The sequence below is a fragment of the Pleuronectes platessa genome, chromosome 10, assembly GCF_947347685.1.
Source record: "Pleuronectes platessa chromosome 10, fPlePla1.1, whole genome shotgun sequence".
Lineage (NCBI taxonomy): Eukaryota > Metazoa > Chordata > Actinopteri > Pleuronectiformes > Pleuronectidae > Pleuronectes > Pleuronectes platessa.
Genome location: NC_070635.1, coordinates 27,192,581 through 27,213,981, shown reverse-complemented (window position 1 = coordinate 27,213,981; position 21,401 = coordinate 27,192,581). Strand labels below are relative to the sequence as shown.

General features: G+C 41.2%; 1 protein-coding gene across 9 annotated transcripts in view; it reads right to left on the bottom strand.

Moving 5' to 3' along the window:
• The window catches only part of cep192 (centrosomal protein 192), a 63,882-nt gene that overhangs the window by 35,511 nt on the left and 6,970 nt on the right, over positions 1-21,401 (bottom strand). For 7 of the 9 annotated variants that reach the window (XR_008339834.1, XM_053431888.1, XM_053431887.1 and 4 more), the window contains exons 2-18: positions 19,962-20,203; positions 19,605-19,712; positions 18,211-18,368; positions 17,518-17,579; positions 10,408-10,543; positions 10,134-10,246; positions 8,909-9,061; positions 8,568-8,718; positions 8,228-8,445; positions 7,649-7,771; positions 7,295-7,450; positions 6,756-7,041; positions 1,692-1,841; positions 1,517-1,581; positions 493-708; positions 207-339; positions 11-93 (exon numbers count right to left, since the gene is read on the bottom strand). Coding sequence is in view for 8 of the 9 variants with exons in the window: in XM_053431888.1 (XP_053287863.1) it covers positions 11-93; positions 207-339; positions 493-708; positions 1,517-1,581; positions 1,692-1,841; positions 6,756-7,041; positions 7,295-7,450; positions 7,649-7,771; positions 8,228-8,445; positions 8,568-8,718; positions 8,909-9,061; positions 10,134-10,246; positions 10,408-10,543; positions 17,518-17,579; positions 18,211-18,368; positions 19,605-19,712; positions 19,962-20,131 (2,481 nt within the window). In the remaining variant the exon portion in view is untranslated. The remainder of the gene's footprint in view (positions 1-10; positions 94-206; positions 340-492; positions 709-1,516; positions 1,582-1,691; positions 1,842-6,755; positions 7,042-7,294; positions 7,451-7,648; positions 7,772-8,227; positions 8,446-8,567; positions 8,719-8,908; positions 9,062-10,133; positions 10,247-10,407; positions 10,544-17,517; positions 17,580-18,210; positions 18,369-19,604; positions 19,713-19,961; positions 20,204-21,401) is intronic. The other 2 variants (XM_053431893.1, XM_053431892.1) reach the window with 2 other exon arrangements.

Sequence of the window (21,401 nt, the reverse complement as noted above, 5' to 3'; positions counted from 1 at the left end):
ATACTCATACCTCCTGTTCACTGGATTCTTGATCAATATCACCTTTTGGTGAAATCATTTCACCTGGAGCCTCAAGAGTTTTCTCTAGGTCCTCTGCATGTAAAATAAAAAAAAAAAACAGTTCGTCATTGAAAAGAAATACAACATTAGGTACTATTCTATGATTCTGAAATAATCATTCAGCCACAGAAACACGGTGGACACACCTGGGTTGAGTGTTTTGTCTCCTTCACTGAGCTCCATGGTGTCAATGTGAGGCGATGTTACGACTCTTTGGGGGTTAATGAGGGGAAATGGTTCCCTCTTCTCTGGAGAGGTAATAATGTAGCCAAAGGACGGCTATAGAACAAAAAACAAACTTTTAATGCACTTTACAATGTTGATGAAAACCTCAACTATAGATTTATGTTTAAATAACTTAAATTATTAGCCGAGGAGGTACAATTTTATTTTTCAATATCAATAAGCAATTTAAGCAAGCAGATCAATTACCCGTTTAGTTCCATCCACATCACTAATGCTGCCCAAACAGCCCAGGGCTTCAGAGCGTTGTCCAAAAAACTCTCCTAAAGAAAGCCGCAGGTAGCTCTGGTCTCCCTGATTAAATTCAGAAGTGACCTGGGAAGCCCTCATCAGGCTGTTGCTGGGGACCTTCCACAATGAGTCACTCTGAAAGGTGCTGCTGTTGATCAGTTCAATCTTCTCTTCCTATTTGAAGAACATTAACAAATCAAGTCTGTGCTTCACATTTAATGCAAGTCAAGAGTTGTAGAAGTTTTTAGGGTACAATTTGACAAACAAACTACAATAAATGATTTCTCATCCATTCATTCATTAATTTATGTTTAATTGAATAATAAATCAAATTTGTTCAAATTCATTTTCCGTAGTGACAACAGTAGAACTGCTCTTTAGAAAAAAAACTGCTGAATTCCTATTTCTGTTCATGGATAAATAGGGCATTGCTTCTTCTGTATCAATATAGTTAAAACACCGTTTCGTCATCAACACTTCTCTCCTGTCTGCAGGAGTGTGTGAGTGTGTGTGTCTGCACGTTTCTGTCGCTCATGACACATTTATTTAGTTATAGATCTATGGTTTCAGATCATGAATCCGGATTGTTCATGTCACGTCTCGTGTTATGTATAGCAAGTAAGCTTCATGCGCACAAAAGGTTGGATTTTTTTCCCAATGTGTTTAAATGCATGTCTCATTAACTCTAGAGCAAATCAAACAAACACAATGTAAACTTCAAGTCCTGTATTTGTCCTAACTTTTGATTAGTCAAGATGTTCATTGTTGAAGTGTAAAAGGAGCTAAGATCAGCGGGGGAGTAAGGAGGCAGGACATACGGCAGGGTTATACCTCATGGTACAAGGTACCCGGGGGTGCAATGATAAAATGAGCATAGTAGAAACCCAACGGAGTGAATGAGCAAGATTAAATCGGTTAGAGGTTATTAATGTTGGTTTCGATACATTTTCAATCAATTGCCCAGCCCTATGTGTATGTTTACCTGAATGAACTGGTGCTCTTTTTCAAACTCCTCTTCATCTTTAGCTAACTTTTCCAAAGCACTACCTGTAAAGGAGGAAAAAAGGGGCCAGAACACACAATTCACACATTTTTTGCAAAAAAACTAAAAAGAAAGTAAACAATGACATTGTATTATAGTAGTGCTGTTAACTTACTGGGATCAACAAAGTCCTCAGTATGAAACTGGCCAGCAGTCTCTGAGGTCTTCCCATCAACCTCTTTCTCAAAGGAGGAGTAATAAGCCAGGTCTGTCACCCACTGCCCTTCTTCATTCTGGTACACAACATTATGAGTGGTTCTGGCACCTAAAGACACAAACAATGTTGCAGTGTTAATTTTGGCAGCTATTTTTGGATTAAGTCTTAGTCTTAAGACGAAAATGCATATTATTTTTAGTAACATTTAGTCATTTTTATCCTTCTTAGTTTTAGTCTTCCCCCAAATAAAATTTGTCTGGAGCCGTAAAACATATTTGATAACAAATCTAATGCATTTATGAAATTATAGAACGACAATAAAGAAAACTGTTGACATTTTATTGCTATTTTTACCTGTTACAACAAAGGAAAACACCAAACTCTTATGAAGAGGAGAGGAAATACAGAGGTAAGTGTAGGCCTACTTTGAAATAAATTAAACACAGAACTATGCAGGGCTATTTGAATCCTCCCCATATTTGTGGGAAATGTATGAAATAAGAAGTGCCCTATTTTGAAATAAATAAAAACATATAACTGCAGCGTAATATCTTAAAAAGATATATTTTAGTTGGCGAAATGTGAAAACAAAAATGAGAGCAGGTCAGACTGGAGGCGGACACAGAAACTGAAGCTCGGTAGAAAACAAATGCAGCTTCTGCTCCGATCAAGAAGCTGCGGCGCTAATCTCTGAGCAGCTGAGACCAGAGAAACAGCCGGTGAGTCAGTGACCGGCTGCTTCAGGTGAACGAGCTCTGATATCACTGTGCGTCTGAGCTTGTGAGTGGGGGCGGGGGGCAGAGCCCCGGGACCGGTGTGTGTGCGCTAATCATATCTATTTTTTGCACATCATTCATTTCATGCATACATTTAAATGTTTTGTTCACTCTGAAGTTTAGTTATTCGATTCTGCTTTGTGTGAAAAAGAGTGAAAGTGCATTCTTAGATTTCCAATTCCTATTTCCTTTACAATATTGTAAACTCATTATAATATACAATAATTAAGATCAGTGAATATGATGGAATAGTGGCACTAGAATGTAGTAGAAGCAACAACTTTGGAACTTTACAACCCAATGTTCTCTGAAAGGGAATCTCCCCTATACAGTGCCTTGCATAAGTATTCACCCCCCTTGGACTTTTTCCATTATGTACTGTTACTAACTGGAATTCAAATAGACTTAAATAAACTTTTTCCCGTTTGATCAACAAAACATGCATAGTACTTTGGAGGTGCAAAATAAATTTTATTGTGACACAAACAATAATGAGAACAAAAAAGTTGACATCTGTTGGGTGCATAAGTATTCACCCCCCTGTGTCAATACTTGGTAGAACCCCCTTTCGCTGCAATTACAGCTGCAAGTCTTTTGGGGTATGTCTCTACCAGCTTTGCACATCTAGAGATGGAAAGGTTTGTCCATTCTTCTTGGCAAAAAAGATGAAGCTCAGTCAGATTGGATGGAGACCGTCTGTGAACCGCAATCTTCAAGTCTTGCCATAGATTCTCTATTGGATTGAGGTCTGGGCTTTGACTGGGCCATTTTAAGACATTAACATTCTTTAATCCAAACCATTCCTTTGTAGCTCTGGCTGTATGTTTAGGGTCATTGTCCTGCTGGAAGATGAACCTCCGCCCCAGTCTCAAGTCTTTTGCAGACTGCATCAGATTTTCTTCAAGGATTTCCCTGTATTTGGCTCCATCCATCTTTCCCTCTATTCTGACCAGTTTCCCTGTAACTGCTGAAGAGAAGCATCCCCACAGCCTGACGCTACCACCACCATGTTTCACTGTTGGGATGGTGTGCTCAGGGTGATGGGCAGTGTTGGGTTTTCGCCACACATAGCGTTTTGCATTGAGGCCAAAAAGTTCAATTTTGGTCTCATCTGACCAGAGCACCTTCTTCCACGTGTTTGCTGTGTCTCCCACATGGCTTCTGGCAAACTCCAAACGGGATTTTTTATGGATCCCTTTCAACAATGGCTTTCTTCTTGCCACTCTTCCATAAAGGCCAGATTTGTGGAGTAGACGACTAATAGTTGTCCTGTGGACAGATTCTCCCACCTCAGCTGTGGATCTCTGCAACTCCTCCAGAGTAACCATGGGCCTCCTGGTTGCTTCTCTGATTAATTTTCTCCTTGTCCGACTCTTCAGTTTGGGTGGACGGCCTCCTCTTGGTAGGTTTGCGGTTGTGCCATATTCTTTCCATTTTCTTATGATGGATTTTATGGTGCTCAGAGAGATGTTCAAAGCTCTGGATACTTTTTTATAACCTAACCCTGCTTCATATTTCTCCACAACTTTATCCCTGACCTGTTTGGTGAGCTCCTTGGTCTTCATGATGCTGTTTGTTCAGTAATGATCTCCAACAAACTCTGAGTCCGTCACAGAACAGGTGTATTTATACTGAGATTAAATTGCAGACAGGTGGACCCTATTTACTAATTATGTGACTTGCAAATGTGACTTGTGAATGCAATTGGTCGCACCAGATCTTTGTTAGGGGTTTCACAGTAAAGGGGGTGAATACATATGCACTCAACACTTTTCAGATTTTTATTTGTAAATAATTGTGAAATCCATGTAATATTTCCCCCCACTTCCAAATGATGCACTATTTTGTGTTGGTCCATTACATAAACTCACGATGAAATAAATTTTAATCTGCGGTTATACCATGACAAAATGTAGAAAAGTCCAAAGGGGGTGAATACTTATGCAAGGCACTGTAACTATAACTTTTTCCCACTAGCTAGCAACTCCATATCCTTGTGGAAAGGCAACGAGTATTAACTAAATGGCTTTAGTAAGTAGTTCAGAAATGTCCTACAGAGGATTTCCGGAGAATTGGGTCCAAACTTTCTCCGCAGTTTGCCTTTCACATATAAACAACACAGGGTTCTCTGCTTAGACGTGTACAACCGCAAAAAAACCTCCATAGGAATCATGTGGCCGGTGGTGTGGACTAGTGGTTAGAGTGGTGGCTCTCCAACAAGAAGGTTGCCAGTTCAAACCCCACTCTCACCCATCTGCATGCCGAAGTGTCCTTGGCAAGATACTGAACCCCTAAATGGCCCCTCATAAATGTTGAGTGTACTAATTGTAAGTCGCTTTGGACAAAAGCGTCAGCCAAATGACATGTAATGTAATGAATCAGGGGAGAGGTGGTGCAGCAGGCAGAAGCAGGATGTAATGTGTTAATTCTGATGCAGAGATCACGTGATTTTGTTTACAGCACATCAACACCATCGCGGCTCTTAAAACAAAGTCTCTTGACATCTTTGTCTATCTTGAAAATCCATGACAATGCCTTTTAACCTGGATATTGTTGGGACATGGTTTTTGTGCAAACCACAGGCCTCCCTTCAGTCAAACTTGAAACAAGGGAGCCGCATGTTCTGGAGTGAACTCAGTCTCCCAGAGTGCCACATGTTCCCTTTGTCTTAAGACAGTCAATGAACTCAGTCTCCCAGAGGATGTAACAGGATGCTGCATGTCCTGGGATTTGGGCAATATCACACAAAGGTGTCAAGAACCTGGGGGGGTCACTCCTATTGGTCACTCTGGTCCAAGACCTGTGAGGTCACCGGGGCCAATATAAGGAGAGGTCTCCCCTCTCTCTCTCTCTTTCTACAATCCTTCGAAGGCGGAAGGCTGCTACAGCCTCTCTTCTTCCATCACGCCGAGGGCGGAAGGCTATCTCTCTCTATCCAACCCACAACCGGAGGTCAGAGGTGCAGCTCCCAGCTCACCCCTCTCAAGGAAATCTCCTCGCCCTTCAAGCTCTACAAAACTCCTCGTAGCGACGCGATGTCCTGCAGGAGAACTTCAACCAGCATCTGAGCACACGGCTCGACAGAATCGCGAATGCAGAACTCTACGACCACCAACCCAGGAGACGTCACAGAACTGCAACTGGACTGCAACTTCTTTTCCCCTTTCCCTCGGACTGGTAACATAATCTGGGCTTAATAATTATACTACGCTAAGCAAGACTGTTTATTTGATCGGTGTGTGTTTATAAGTTTGATATGTGTTGTGATATTGTGGCAACAAGTTATTTGAAAGTAATTGTTAGTTAGGCCCTTCATAGGCCTCCTTTGTAGGTCTCTCTGACTCTTGCATTATCTGATTAACATCTACACAGACACACGCATAGTCTCCACCTAATTAAACCTACCCCCATAAAGCAACCTCAGAAGAAGGGGGGAGGGGGGCTCTTATCTTAGGGACCATTTTTAAAGCATGCTAATTTACATTCACACACACACTCACACAATTCCTTGTTAGTTAGTTTGATTGTTTAGTAATTTGTGTTTTTATACTTTATTATGTTCATAATAAATGTTCTTCTTTCACAAATGTTCTGTCATTAATATTGCATAAGTGAATCTTGCCAACTGTTACACTGTTAAGAACTCCATAGCCTTCATTGTTCATTATATAATCTTTAATGGTAAAATATTGAGATTTCTAATTGAACTAGATCTAAATGAGACTGATCTTAATCAATCAATTGGCTATCTTTTCCCTTCTATGAAGGGTGGTGCCCCGCGAGAACTTTAACCAATTAAAGTTATGATTTAATATTAATATTTTAAATATTAATGTTTTACATTTTATTTTGATAACCAAATTTATTGAGTGCCTAAAGACACACCATTCTATGGTAACACTTTTTACGTACTGTTGCACAACAATATATTTGTTTCCTTTACATTTATTTTTATAAATGTGAGAAGCATCATCCCCCCCCCCCCCCCCCTCACTCACAGTGATAGTGGGAATCTCTGCTGCGTTCTCAAATTGACTTCTGCAGACTTCTTGTAGATTTTATACTAGGGGGTCAAAGTCCACAAAAAGTCTGGAGCCTCTCACTCTGACATTTGCTTCCACACATACACCTCCTCCATAGAAGCTGCGGTGGATCTCTGGAGTTCAGTGCATGTCTGAAAGGAGCTTAAGTAAATTGTAAGTAAACAGCTTCTGATCTGAACATTGAGAAGAAAAAGGCAGCTTGCCTTGTTGAAACTCCAGCTCCAGGTTGTCTGGACAGTGATTCCACTCATCTGAATCTTCTTGTTCCTGGTGGAAGCTCTGGGAGAAATACTTGGGTTCCAGGGAGGTGGAGAGAGGATTTGTGTCATCCTCACTGGTACCACCTGATGCCTCTGCAGTAGTAACATCCCCACAAGGCCCTCCTCTCAAGCCTAAGGAGGGTCTGGCACTATCAGGTTCATCTACTCCACTGTGATCATAATCATCGTTGTCGTCCCCATCCTTGTCACAAAATTCTGGGAGCAATACCTGAAAGAAGGTGGACAAGAAGAAAGGAAGAGCTGAATAACCATTTTACATTGTGCCAATACCATTGTCTTACTTCTGAAATAAATTTTGAAATGAGTTAGATGTATGTTCAACTAATTCTGCAAGGACTTCAGAGTGGAAATAGAAGCAAAACTTTATCAAACTGTAATTATGTGTAACAGACAGAAATAAGTGATTTGCATCAGATCTTTGCAAATCACTTATTTCACCTAGTCCTGTATGTAATGTGTACCTGGGAGAGGTGGAAACTCCCCTGAGTGCCTTGAAGATGGGAGAAAGTCATATTTGCAACATCTTGGGGTCTTCGGAGTCCAGCTCTATTTCTCAGGTAGACTGAATCCAAAAATCGGTCAACAGTTGGCCCAGTCTCCGTGCTTTCCATTGCATCCTGCGATCCCATTAGAACCACAATGATGTCCACATCAGTCACAATAATATCAATGGATTTAATATTTAACACAGGTTGGAATTGGGATGACACGCCATCCCAATTCCAACCTCTGAATAACAAACACATTTATGGGTTATTAAAATGGCCACCAGTTGACCAGCTGTAGTTGAATTACAGTCAGGCATCTGTACTGACCAGTGTCTCCTGTCGATCCAGCACCATGCTCCAGTTCACAGGAGAGGGCTTTTGAGTTCCCAGTGACATTCCCCAAGAGGAGGTTGCCTCCCCTATTCCTACAGGACCCACCCGGTGACCAATCTGCACAAGGACAAAAAAACTCTGCAGGTCTCAAAGTGAAAAACTATAGTATATGAGAAAGTGCTATTAAAATCAAAAACTTCTTAAAATCCTAAATAATTAAATTAGCATTTGAAGCTTTTTTTCAGTACACATGTATATGTGTAAAAAGTTATGTGTACACCAAGTAGTTACGTGTTACCAAGAAATGGACTAGCAATTTATACTATAAAGTGAACAAAAGGGTGGATAACCAGCCTCACTGCAGGTTGCATTGTTACTTGATGAATGTAATGTAATGTTCCGCTAGACCGAAATTAATGTGGAAATCAGTGTTTTTATCCAGCCTTAGACACTTTTGTTTTGGGTGGTCTACTGAGACACTTTGCTGTTATATGGAATAAAACCATTGTATATACTATTCATTGAACCAATTAGTTGCCTACAGTGTGTCTGTAGGCACACCTCAGTTCTCACCTCAGTATGTCTGGAAAGACTGTTCCTTCCATGTCCAACCAGATTATTGAGATCCTTGTCTTCATCTTCACCAACAGCACTGCTGCCCACAATCCCTAGCCCACGCAGGGCATCATAAGTAGTCTGAACATTAGTTGTTGGAGGAGGGATGGTTGACGCACCTGCATAATTTCCACTTTCCTCACTCCCACTGCTCCCATCCCCACCGCCTCCATCCCCTATAGTTACACAAGGACACAAAACAAACAGGAGATCTTTTGAAGGTCTGGCATAAGAACTGTGGCAGAAAAAACAAGCCAGAGAGCCAAAAAAGAAATAGATGAGGAAGCAAAGTTCACACCTGTAACAGGAGGGTTGATGACCTGTCCCTCAGCAGATCGTCTGTGTTCGATCCCTGACACAGATGGACCACTGCGGCCACTTAAATACTCATCATCAGAACTGCCTCCCTCTAAACCCGGCCTGAAACTGGGACAATTACTCTCTCCAACCTGTTCCAAAAGTTGATATACACAAACGTAAAAGCACAAATTGAATGATGCAAAAGTTGTTCTACAGTGCATTTTAGTAAAAAAATATGAAGATACCGGACACTGAATTTTTAAGGCCATCAATATTGCTCATTATATTTTGTTACTAAACAAACTATCACAGTTTGAGAATTTTCTTTTTATTTCTGACCAGTTGTCTGGAGGTGCTTGACAGCAGCCGTGTTCTGGATGCATCATTGTTCCTTCTGGCAGATTCCAGCTCATCCTCAGTGTCCTCATCACTGGCAGGACAGGAGTCCATACCTGTAGCAGCCAGACGCACGTCAGGCATCATGAAGTCCTCCTGAAATAAAAGTGCAGAAGATATAGTAAACATTACAAAAAATCTCCAAAAGGATAAAGAAGCTCAATTTGATGGAAAAAGAAGAAAGGCTTAAGATATTGTAAACATGAGTTACGACTGAATTTTAAAAGTTGAAACTAAACTATATTTTTAAGCAGCTGTTGTCCATAAACGTAGCACTTGGCACAAAGGGAGTGAGTGGGCTCACCTGATGATTGTTATCAAAGAAGTGGTGCTTATACTGTACTGACTCTGCAGAAGGTATGTTTAATAGGTCATCAGTAACATCAGGCTATGAATGAGACATTAAGTGAATGAGAGCTGATTGAGAAGTTACGTTAAATTAAAATGCTCCGTAATAGCGGACAGCAGATGCAACCTCCTGACAGCAGGTACTGCTCTTATGTGGAAAAAAACTGTACAGTCTACGAAACAAGAGAACGGTTTTAGGCCTAATCCCATTTCACCCCTTCTCCCCACACCTTAGCCCTTCTTCTCCCTTTTGTGTGTTTGCGTATAGGGGAAGGCTGTCCAAATACCTGTTGGGATTAAGAGGGAGGGCCAAGTGTAAGGGCTGTACAGAGATTTTTCAGACCCACACTTTAAACTGACTGCTATGAGAATTTCCCAGAATACCTTGTGAATCACCGGCAAGATGGGAGAGAGACCACATTTTTTTTATTTTCTCCATTAATAAGGATTTACAAATTACGATAATAATTATAATATCTTAGTTTAATATCGTTTGAATGTCTGATGGTCATTGTTTTTCACAATAACCCTAACCTTTTTGACATAACGTCATGTCGCAACACCCTTTTTTGAAGGTAAACGATGCACTGAATTTAACCAGCGTATAGCAGCAATGTTACTAGCAGCCTGAAGCAGTGTGCTTTTGATTCATACATGAAATAATGCAGCGCATCCAAGCTTTTCAATTTCCATTGAATGAATGGCAAAAAGTGCTGTCCCAATTCGCAGGAGAAAATGTCCACTACTCCAAGGGGCAAGATGACCCTAAAAAACAAGGGGTAGGGGTTTTGAAAAGGTGTTAAATGAGATTGGGCCTTACTGTTGAGACAAGCTCCTGGCCCTCCACTCTGCCTCTCTGCATGGCAGGAGGAACCAGCTTATTGAAGTAAAGCTCCAGTTCGTCATCAGGCAAATTGTTGAAGTCAGTGTCATCTAAGAATCAAACACAGAAGATTCGGACTCAACCTTTGCAAACATGTGAACAATTTTACAGTTATTTCTGCAATTAAAATAACAAGTGAGTATAAAGTCTATTCGGTAAAATAAGAAATTGATACTGTGAAAGGATTCTAGCAGAAATAGACAAGTCATACCTGTGATATCACTGTTCATACTGTCCACAGACATGAGCCTCTCATTTGCCAGGAAGCTTGAATTGCTGCCACTGAAATGGTCACTGTCCACTCCTTCACTCTGCACATTGTCCTTCCCCACTATGGCTGAAGAGGCCTGAGTGTGTGTGGAAAAAAAGGAAGGAACTTTATCAATGATTTTTATAAGATAGGAGAGGGTAGGGCTGGGTATTGACACCGATTTGTCATATTGTCAGATTTGAGAACACAGCAGGGAATCCCCTTGCTGGATTGACAGCGAGCGAGCAAGCTTGTGTGTGCTTGTGTATGTACCAATTTTGCTTGAAAGTGATTCTCAGAGAACAAAAGGTGTAAATTGTGAAAGGAAACTTCTTACTTGGTGCATTATTAAAATTATTGAAGTTGGCCAGTCACGATAACAAATTTTGTAGGATGATATATTGTCCCAGAAATTATAATAATAGAATAACTTATATAATTGTCATCTTCTTTAGACAATTTAATAACCACTAACATAATGATAATATTAAAACATAATAATGCAGGTTAACTCTTTCAAAGAGCAATGAACTTTATGAATATTCAATAATAATAACAAAAAAAACAATAAATAAAATGGATTGAATAAAATATTATATAATTTGGCAGGTATATCTTACCAACCTTGGTAAACTGGTTATAGGAGGGTTACAGTGTTAATTTCGTTGACGAAAACTATGACGACAAATATTCGTTAACGATCTTTTTTCCATGACGAAGACGAGACAAAGACGTAACGAAAACGGATCTTTGAAAATAAAAACTATGACTAAATCTATTTTAACTTTCGTTGACGAGACGAGACGAGACGAGACGAAAATGTTGGTGGTTGACTAAGTCACATCATTTTTTAAAACATCATCGTGTCAGGCCGTCATGAAGTATCAGGAGCGGGCGAGTGAGTGCGTCTGTGTGTGTGTGTGTGTGTGTGTGTGCGCCCAAGATAGCGCACCGGTCCCGAGGCTCCGCCCCTGTCCCGCTCACTCGCTCAGAGAGACACAGTGAGATCAGAGCTCGTTCACATGAAGAAGCCGCTCACTGACTCACCGGCTGCTTTTTAACTATGGAAACAGTGAAAACACAGAGTTTCTATGGTCTCAGCTGCTCAGAGATCAGCTTCTTGATCAGAGCAGAAGCTGCAGTTGGTTTGTACCGAGCTTCAGTTTCTGTGTTCGCCTCCAGCCTGACCTGCTCTCACTTTTTGTTTTCACATTTAAAACTAAATATATATTTTAAGCTATTAGGCTGCAGCTATATGTTTTTAGTTATTTCAAAATAGGGTACGTCTTATTTCATACATTTTCCACAAATATGGTGAGGACTCAAATAGCCCTACAAAGTTCTGTGTTTAATTTTATTAAATTTACTCTTTTGAAAGTAAAGGTTGCCGACCCCTGCTATAGACTTATGCTGGTAGGGATATCTAATGGACAACCTAAGTACTGCAAGCTAGACTATTATGCAGTTTTAGACATAATAGTTTTTCTCCCAATATGTTTGGAGGCTCGAACATAGCCAAAACATACGTAGCCAGGTTGCGGTGGCTAGCTTACATCGGTCACATGTGGGATCAGTATTAGGGTATATTCTTATTTCTCTTTGGTGAAATGGAGACGATGAACTATCTTAAACTGTATTAGACCGTGCCTAGCACAGGGGGAAGAGGAGTGAACCCCTCCAAGGATTGAAGCCCACTGACCATCAGCAAATGAAAGGCCTAGGTCTTGTTCCCAAATTGTCGTTAGGTTATCCAGAGACTGTGGGTTTATCGCGTCAATCTCCCCATAAATCCAAGAGATGGTGCCCTTGAGACCAGCCTTAAATCCTAGGAGACTATCTAAGGGCGTGCTTGGGGGGTTGCTCTGGGAAAGGGTGGTAAACCTTTTGTACAAAGTGCCTAATCTGTAGATATCGAAAGAAATGGGAACGGGGCAACGTATATTTCTCTGACAATTGATCAAATGAGGCAAACACCTTGTTAACATAAAGATCCTTAACAAGTCTAATCCCATTACCATGCCAGGCCCGAAAGGCCAGATCTAACTTGGAAGGGGTTAAAAGATGATTTGCAAGAATAGGTGCCTGTATGGATGCACTCTGCAAGCCAAAATGCTTCCGAAAATGTACCCAGATTTTCACAGTGTGGGCAACTACAGGGTTTTTAAAAGAACCAGAGTTAAGAGGCAAAGGGGCTGTAACCAGTGAATGGAATTGTAATTTCAAAGATTCCAATTTAACCCAAGCGGGAGTTTCCACATCTGCACCACTATTAGCCCACATTATGACCTTTTGAACATTGCAAGCCCAGTAATAGTGAAGAAAATTAGGCATTGACATCCCTCCTAACTTTTTTGGCCTTTGTAAAAAAGTTCTGCGAATCCGGGGATCTTGCTATCCCATATAAATGCAGATAGTATTTGGTCGAGTTTAGAATGTGTTTTTTAGGAATGAAAATCGGAATACATTGATACAAATACATAAATCTAGGAAGAATATTCATCTTAATTAGATTGATCCGGCCAGCTAATGATAAAGGTAACGTGCGCCAGCGGTTTATGTCCTACCTGCACTGATCCCGTAATGGTGTGAAGTTTAATTTATAGAACTTGGGAAAAGATCGCGGCACCACCACCCCAAGGTATTTAAAATGGGAAGACACTCTCTTGAATGGGAAGGCTTGGGTTGGGATATCGAGAGCTGCTTTGTTTATGGGATAAAGTTCACTTTTTTCTAAATTCAGTTTGTAACCTGAACAAATCGTTCCAAAGTAGAAAGTACGTGCGGCAAAGAAGATACTGGGTTAGCAATGTAAAAAGTAAATCATCGGCATAAAGCGATAGCTTATGTGTTGTGTCTCCTCGAGTTCCTTCAATTGCCTGGCATTGACAAATAGAAGCCGCAAGCGGTTCAATCGCCAGAGCAAAAAGCAGGGGACTCATAGGACAGCCCTGTCTCGTGCCTCTATGTAGTGGAAAATATTTTGAGTGAGAGTCATTAGTATGGACAGAGGCTAAGGGAGAGGCGTACAACAATTTAACCCAGGAGATAAATTCATCACCGAAGCCAAATTTCCTCATGATCTTAAATAAATATTCCCACTCCACCCGGTCGAACGCCTTCTTTGCATCTAAGGAAATTACAAGTTCAGAATCCTCCGAACAGGTGGTAGTATATCTAAGAGCCGGATATTAGAATGGGAATGTCAACCTCGGATAAATCCGGTTTGGTCAGGTAGCACCAGCTTAGGACTTAGCGAGAATTTTACAGTCCACATTTAAAAGGGAAATCGGTCTGTAAGACCCGCACAACAAGGGTCTTTGCCCTTTTTAGGTAGGAAACAGATAGAGGCTTGGTTCAGGGTTTCAGGGAGATTCCCAATTGATATATATTGCATATATTTGATGGCATCACAAACCTCCTCCAGTGTCAGGGGGAATCAAGGGCATCTTCATGGGAGTCTTTAAGGGTTGGTAGATTCAAATTTCGGGAAAAAACGACTGAGTCTGAAGCCTCATCCTCATATTCAGACAAGTATAAGTTTGTATAAAAACGCTACAAAGGCATCATTAATCTCCTTGTGGTCTGTGGTCACTGAACCCGAGGTGGTCTTAATTTGAGTTATCTGGCGTGAAGCTGCAGTTTGGCGCCCTTGGTGAGCGAGAAGCCGGCCTGCTTTGTTGCCAAACTCATAAAACGAATGTCGGGACTTTAGTAACAGCTGCTCTGCTGCTGAGGTAGAGGCTAGATCGAACTCAGTCTGTAGGTGAATCCGCTTTTGATAAAGCTCTGGAGTAAGCGCAGAGGCATACAGATTGTCCAGCTGTGAAATTTTTACAGAAAGCTCTTTCAATTTAGCCATCCTTGCCTTTTTGGTATTTGAGGCACAGCCAATGATTTGGCCTCGCAAGTATGCCTTCAGCGCTTCCATTATGGTGCTATGAGATACCTCCGGTGATGCATTGATCTCAATAAAAAAATGTATTTGGATGAATTTGACAAAAGTAGAATTAGACAGTAGAAGAGAGTTCAGGCGCCACTGTTTATATCGGGAAGGATGATCAGGAAAAGCCGCGTATCTAGAATAAAATAATCAATCCTAGAAAATGTATGGTGAACTGGTGAAAAGAAAGAAAAAGCCTTTCCCGTAGGGAAGTTAAAACGCCAGGGGTCAACCATTCCGTACTGCTCAATAAAGGTACTAATAGCTGTGGCCATTTTAGACACAGCTAAAGTCACCCCCAACAATCAAGTGGTGGCTATTGTCCCCAGGGCGAGTAGAAAAAGAAGGAGTTAATAAAAGCGCCGTCGTCCCAGTTTGGAGCGTATACACTGGCGAGAATAACAGGTTTGTTGAAAAGATGACCGGTGACTATGATGAACCGGCCATTCGTGTCTGCAATTATATGATCACTATCAAAGGTGACACTTTTGTGTATAAGAATAGCTGCGCCCCTGGCCCTAGTGTTGAACTTGGAATGAAAGACTTTCCCCAACCAACTCCTCTGAATACCTCAAACATCTGCACTTTGTAAGTGGGTCTCTTGGAGGAAGGCTACCCCTACTCCAAGTTGACCTAAATGTGCCAGTACCTTGTTCCTCTTCACAGGGTGATTCATGGATTTCACATTCCAAGAGATGAGCTTCACATTTCTACCACTATTCCGAGTTGTGATGTAATAGCATATATAAGGCAAAAAGACAGAACATTGCTCTGTGTAGTATAAAGGGTATCACAATAAAAAAGCATGGCCATAGATAATAAGAATAAGACATTCAAAAACCAAAAAGATGCGACATGTACATTACAAAAAAACTAAAAAGTGAAAAGCATGCTTTCCCCCCTCCCCCAGCACTTACCCAACCTAAGTGCATTAATACCCCAAAAAACAAGTGCAAAAAGGTGCATATTAATGTTAATAAACTTTTTGTGATAAAGCTAGCCAGAACATATTAATCCTACCAAGTGAGCTGAATCTTCATTTCCCTCAAAGTCTACTCACAACCCGCTGTGTTTCCACTTGTTCCCTCGCCATCACCGTGGAGGAAGCTCCTCAGATCTGCACCGGTCATCCCGTTCGCTCTGTTTGATGTTGAAGTCCGAAAAGTTCCGCCCGGAGCGTCTCCCGTTCATCCAGGTGCACATGGATACCGATCTCAGCTAGTGTTTGTGCCGCATCTGACAGTGTCATGAAGGTCTTCGTTCCGGATTTCAGGTGAATTTTCAGCTTGGCAGGGAACGGCGATTGAACTTTTATGTTTTTCTCTTTGAGCTGCTTTATCACCTCCCTTACTTGTTTACGTTTCTTCTGGATGTCAGACGTGTAGTCTTGGTCAAAAAAGATCTTCAGCCCATTGTATATCACTCCTCATCGGTGTTTCCATGCTTCCTGAATGACCAATTCCTTAGTCGGGGGGCTCCCCCGGTCTGTCGGTTTCATGGTCAGAGATCGGTGTGCTCTCACTGTTTAAACTCAGATCCTCTGGTAATGTCAGTGAGGTTCAGATGAGATCGCTTATGTAGCTCAGCATATTGTTGTTTTCTTTATCTTCTGTTACTCCGTATATACGGAGATTGTTGCGTCTCGCTCTGGGCACGAGATCCACACATTTTGCTGTTAGGTTCGCATCTCGTTGTAGCAGGTAGCGAAGGGCTCTTTCGTGTCGCTCTGTCTTATCCTCGGCAGCACCCAGTCTTTATTCGTATTCTGTCACTCGTTGCTCAAGCTATGTCGTCCTTTCAGCTACCTCACTGAGCGCCGTTTCCACTCTTGCTAACAAGTCTTTGGTGTCTTTGGAGGCTTCCGAGTGCTCCTTACCGAATGTGCGCAGCTCGGCTAGCATCGCCGCCATGCTCTCTTCGTTACCTGAGTCACTTTGACTTTGTTGGTCTGGTTGGGGATTTGGAGTCTTTTTGTTCCTCTTTCCTGCCTCTTGTCGAACGCTCGTCATCACGGTTAATTGCTGTTAGTAGTTTAGATTGGAAACGAAATTGTAATTATGTTTTCTGGCTAGTTGTCCGGGAGCTTCTGGAACAGGCTGTTGCCTCGATCATGACGTCACCGCACTCCATTCATTCATTCATTTTTTTAATCATCATCGTATCAGGCAATCATGAAATACCACGAGTGGGCGAGTGTGTGCTCCCAGATAGTGAGTGTACGAACACACTATATATAAAACTTTATAAGCTGTGTTATCAAATATGTTTTGCGGCTCCAGACAAATTTTATTTAGGGAAAGAGGGTGCAAAATGGCTCTTTTGATAGTAAAGGCTGCCTACCCCCTGCCCCAACATGCTATATCAGTGGTTTAAAGTCAAAAAAACTGCTGCTATGTGTATTTCCATGTCCATCCTCTTCAAGACCAGAATGGTTCTTAAGAGGAATGTCCATGGACTGATTCTATTCCTTTCATCCCTCCATTCTGCAGTGTTTCATCAATGTCGTTTGTTGCTAGCTCAGCAACATGTCTGCTTGGTGTCACGTTCGTTGTAGAGGGTTGGTGTTGGTGGTGGGGAGCGGGGAGGGTGTGTTCGGAGGCTGCACTGGTACCGGCCGGGTGGGGCTGAGAGAAGAATGCGATTCCAAGATGACATCATACGGAGAGGAGGTACGAAACGAGACGTTTCAATAACATATTTTTTAGAATGGACTAAGTGAAAAAGTCCGGGGAGTGACTGTTTTAATAATTTGAGGGTCCCTATTGACCCCCTTCAAGTAATTACGGATAGAAAAAGCCCAGAAAATGTACTTTCCACATTATTGGCCATTTAAATGAAGATAAATTTTAATCAGAGAATTGTTTTTTAAAACCCAGCCCTAGAACAGGATATGTTTACATTCTGATTAGAGAACGGCCGCTCTAAATCCTCAGCCACAGCTGCCCAAATAGCCTTTGGAAGATGCAAGATACCAAATAAATAGCTGATTATGACCCCCTTTGATTTTGATGCAGGTTGAGAGAACATCAAAAAAAATATGACCTATGAACAGAAGTGGTTATACATTATTGTAAATGAACCATCACATATAATAGGTAATCCTGTATTATAGAGGAACTAAGATTGGGTACCTTTGCCTCTGGATTGTCTTTATGTCCATACTGGGGAAGGGCCAGAAGCCCCGTTGACAGGTCTGTTAAGAGTAAAAAGATTAAATTAGTATCATTGAAAAATATGTGTTCAATTTATTTCTCCCGTCAGGCTCAGGTCGAGTATCCACAGATGCTCAGCTGAGGGTTCACCTCCACAGAGTTTACAGTGATGTGCATCTCCAGCTCAGATAATTCTGTGCACCTTCCTTTTCTTTTTCCCCCCATTTCTCTTCTGTTTTTGTCAATATTTATTTTCACTTCAAATCTGAGATCAATAAAATAAAGAAAAGTACGCTAATTATGCGACTTTATCCCGATACAGCTTTACCCGAACATGTTAATCCAGTCCATTGTGGTATTTTATATTCACTACTTGGACTACAAAACATAACTTTTTTCATGGTTTGAGTCTGGTGCGGCTCTGTCTTTAGATTTTTCTTCAATCATTCCTGGCCTCTTAAAAGATATTCAGTTGTGATTGGATTATTGAATGATGGTGGTGGTTGTGACTCTGGTAAACATAATTAAATTCTTTGATAGGTGGGCTTGATCATCTGAACAATGGTCGCTTACTGGTGTAAATCTCAAGTGCTCTAGTTAAGAATGGGCTAACGGAGTCTCATGCTGGGTAGTATGGATAATCTAAAGCTAGAAAGGAGCCGCCGCTTTTACCTGTTCCAAGTTCTGCGGGCCAGCCATGGACTGAACCAATCTGTGTAGGATGCAGATGAATAATTGAGCCCTGGTTTTGAGATCCGCTGTCATCTAGATTAATCTTCACCAGCATGTCTGATAGACGGTGGGCTGCAATGAAGTCATCCGCTTTGTCCCTGTGAAGATGATGCGTAGCAAACAATTAAGACCACATACAAATGACATGTAAAATATAGAACATATTATTTCATAATAATTAGGCTTGTCCACAAGGCAAAATACAGCATTGTGGTTGTACGCCTCGACCAACCAGTGCAGTCCATCTACATCATTTTTGTTTTTCAGAGTTATATAAGGTCACCGTGAACTTTACTTTTGAGTCCAAGTGACAACTGATCAAATTTTGAGAAATCCCTAAAGGCGGTCTTGAGATATCACATTCAAGAGGCCAAAAATCGTGTTTACCAAGGCCACCGTAACCTTGCCCTTCGATCATGTGACCATTTCATCAAGAGAACATGTCTGCTAAATTTGCAAGAGTTTCCTTGAGGTGTTCCGGAGATCTCACCTTTGCCGTCAAGACACCAAAAACAAATCAGTTCATCGTGTGTACTCAACCTAAAGAAATTCCGTTAGGTTAAAAAAGGGTTTTGGTAGTTAACTGTGACCTAGATGTTTGACCTTTGACCATCAAATTCTATCAGTCTATCCTTGAGGTTAAATGAATGTGTGTGCAAGATGTAATTAAATTCCCTTTGGGCATTCCTGATATGTGGCATTCATCACAACATGCAGTCACATGCGTTTGACCTTTGAACTTCAACCAACGAAATCAGTTCATCTTAGATTCCAAGTGACTGTTTGTGCCAAATGTGAAAGGATTCCCTCAAGGCATTCAGCAGATATCGCATTCGAAAAGCAAAGAAATTGCTTCCTGAGTTCACAGAGACCTTTGCCTTTGACCACGAATATGTTATCATACAAGTGAATTTTTCTACCAAATTCCCTTAGGGTGTTGCAGTATGGAGTACACAGACAACCCGAAAACATAATGGTGCCTGGCTGTCACCTGCGCGGAGGTATTAAAAAGGAATTCACCTCTGCACTTAACTGTAAAAGTACTCAGTAAAATAATCTAATGACAAGGTTTGATTTAAAAAAGATAAATATACACAGTTACATAATTATTACAGTATTGTAAAACAAGCTTTTGCCTTTTGGTGACAAACGTCTGCACCAGTTTAAATACAGCAAAAAGAAGTCAATCCAAACCCAGACTAAAGGTCTACAGAAAAATAAGCAATAATAAAACAGTTCTAGGAACCTGAAGATGAGATTTAGCTCATACAAGACTTCAGACAACACTACAAATGAAATTCTGCTATGTGATCTACATGCAAGTATAAACTCACAATTCATCTTTAAAGCTGAGGGCAAACTTGGGCTGTTCTCCAACTGATGGCTGTGAGCTGGCCTGCTTCAACTTATTTTCATCCAGATATGACTTCCAATGATCTTCTCTGTAAAGCAAAAGCATAGGGCACTGATTTCACAAAACAGATGCTTTTTAACATACTTACAGCTCTACATTATTTTCAGTGCTCCGAAAGCTGAATGCCGACTCAGTGTGAACACCCTCAGCATTGATGAAACAAAGACAAAAATCCCCCCAAAAAACTGGAATGATTTCAGTATCCACTCTCACACTGAATGGCCTGTGTGATACAACAAACAAGTCACATCTGCAGCAAGCAGCAGCCAGCTCCCACCTGTTGTCCGAACTGGGTCGGATTTTTGCCACTGTGGAGGCAGCCACTGGCAATCCCGGGCCTGAGCCCAGTGTCACATTCCCTAGTGTGGCACGGCCACTGGAGCTGTCCATAGACTCACAGAGGAAACTGGGAAGGACTTCATCTTCCAGCTTGTAATAACCTGCCATGGTGTTTGAAATGAGCAGGTTGACAGCCAAGTGTGGCTTGTCTTGAATTCAAACGAAGCTCATCTGTCATGTCTAGGAAAGATAATTAGACAAGGCAGGGTATTGTTAGTTGAACTCAAACAAAAAGGTCAAATGGATGAATTAGCAGATTTTTTTTTATAAAAGAATTACTTTTTTACAAAATTGTACACATTGTTGTTTTCTTAACCCCAGAATGGGCCCTTTATATTTAGACTGGTCCTCTCTACGTAGATCGCCCCCTTTTTTTTTAACAGAAGTCCAAACTGGAGAAACTAAACACCTTTTGATTTTTTATGACAAATGAAGGCTACCACTGTTTCTCTGTCATGTTTGGAAGGGGAGGGGGAAGCTGGGGTACATTTCTGGGTTTCATTAAAACACCAACATTAGGAACAGCAAAGAGAAGAACACTAAAGAACATGCTGGACTTGACTTAAAATAAAACTACATGAAGAAAAATAACCAAAGAATAGGAAAGAGGTGAGGGTGTGTGTGTGCTGATTACAGTCTCAACATCAAGAGTTCGAACTGTATATATACAAAGTCTTTCAGTCTACCACACAAGCCCAACACAGTGCAGTCTAATACAGTTCAAACAACGGAAAACAGATACAACAAAACTTCTGGGTTTTACTGCGGATCTTCATAAACCAACAACTCAGGAAAGTAAACAGAAAGAGATGTGTCCATGACGCTTCAATAACAGTCTTCCTATATACAATATGTTTAGGCAATCAAGATACTTTTGATGGTCAAGTCAGTCCATCAGTCGGGCATACCCCACTCGACGTGGATCAATAATCTAGACCAAATCATCATTAGCATTAAAACCAAAAGCGTTATTTGGGATCACTTGCAAAAAATGTAAACTATTGTCCTGCAGCAGCAGTGTATTTACTTATAAATGATATCCCTGCTGTGGCCACGAAAAAATCTCTTATTTTCACCTCACTGCTACCACCTCGATGATTCTTTTCATCGCTTGACGACACAATTCACGTAGAAACCCTTTGGTCAGCAAGATAATACAGCATAATAGTCAATTTGCATTGACCTCATTAATGGATGAATGTGGGTGTCAGGGCAAACGTTTCCGCTAAGAGAGTGTGATTTATAAAGTTAACCGAGCCTTCAGATGTGCATGCTCACGGTCACACACACACACACACACACACACACACACACACACACACACACACACACACACACACACACACACACACACACACACACACACACACACACACAC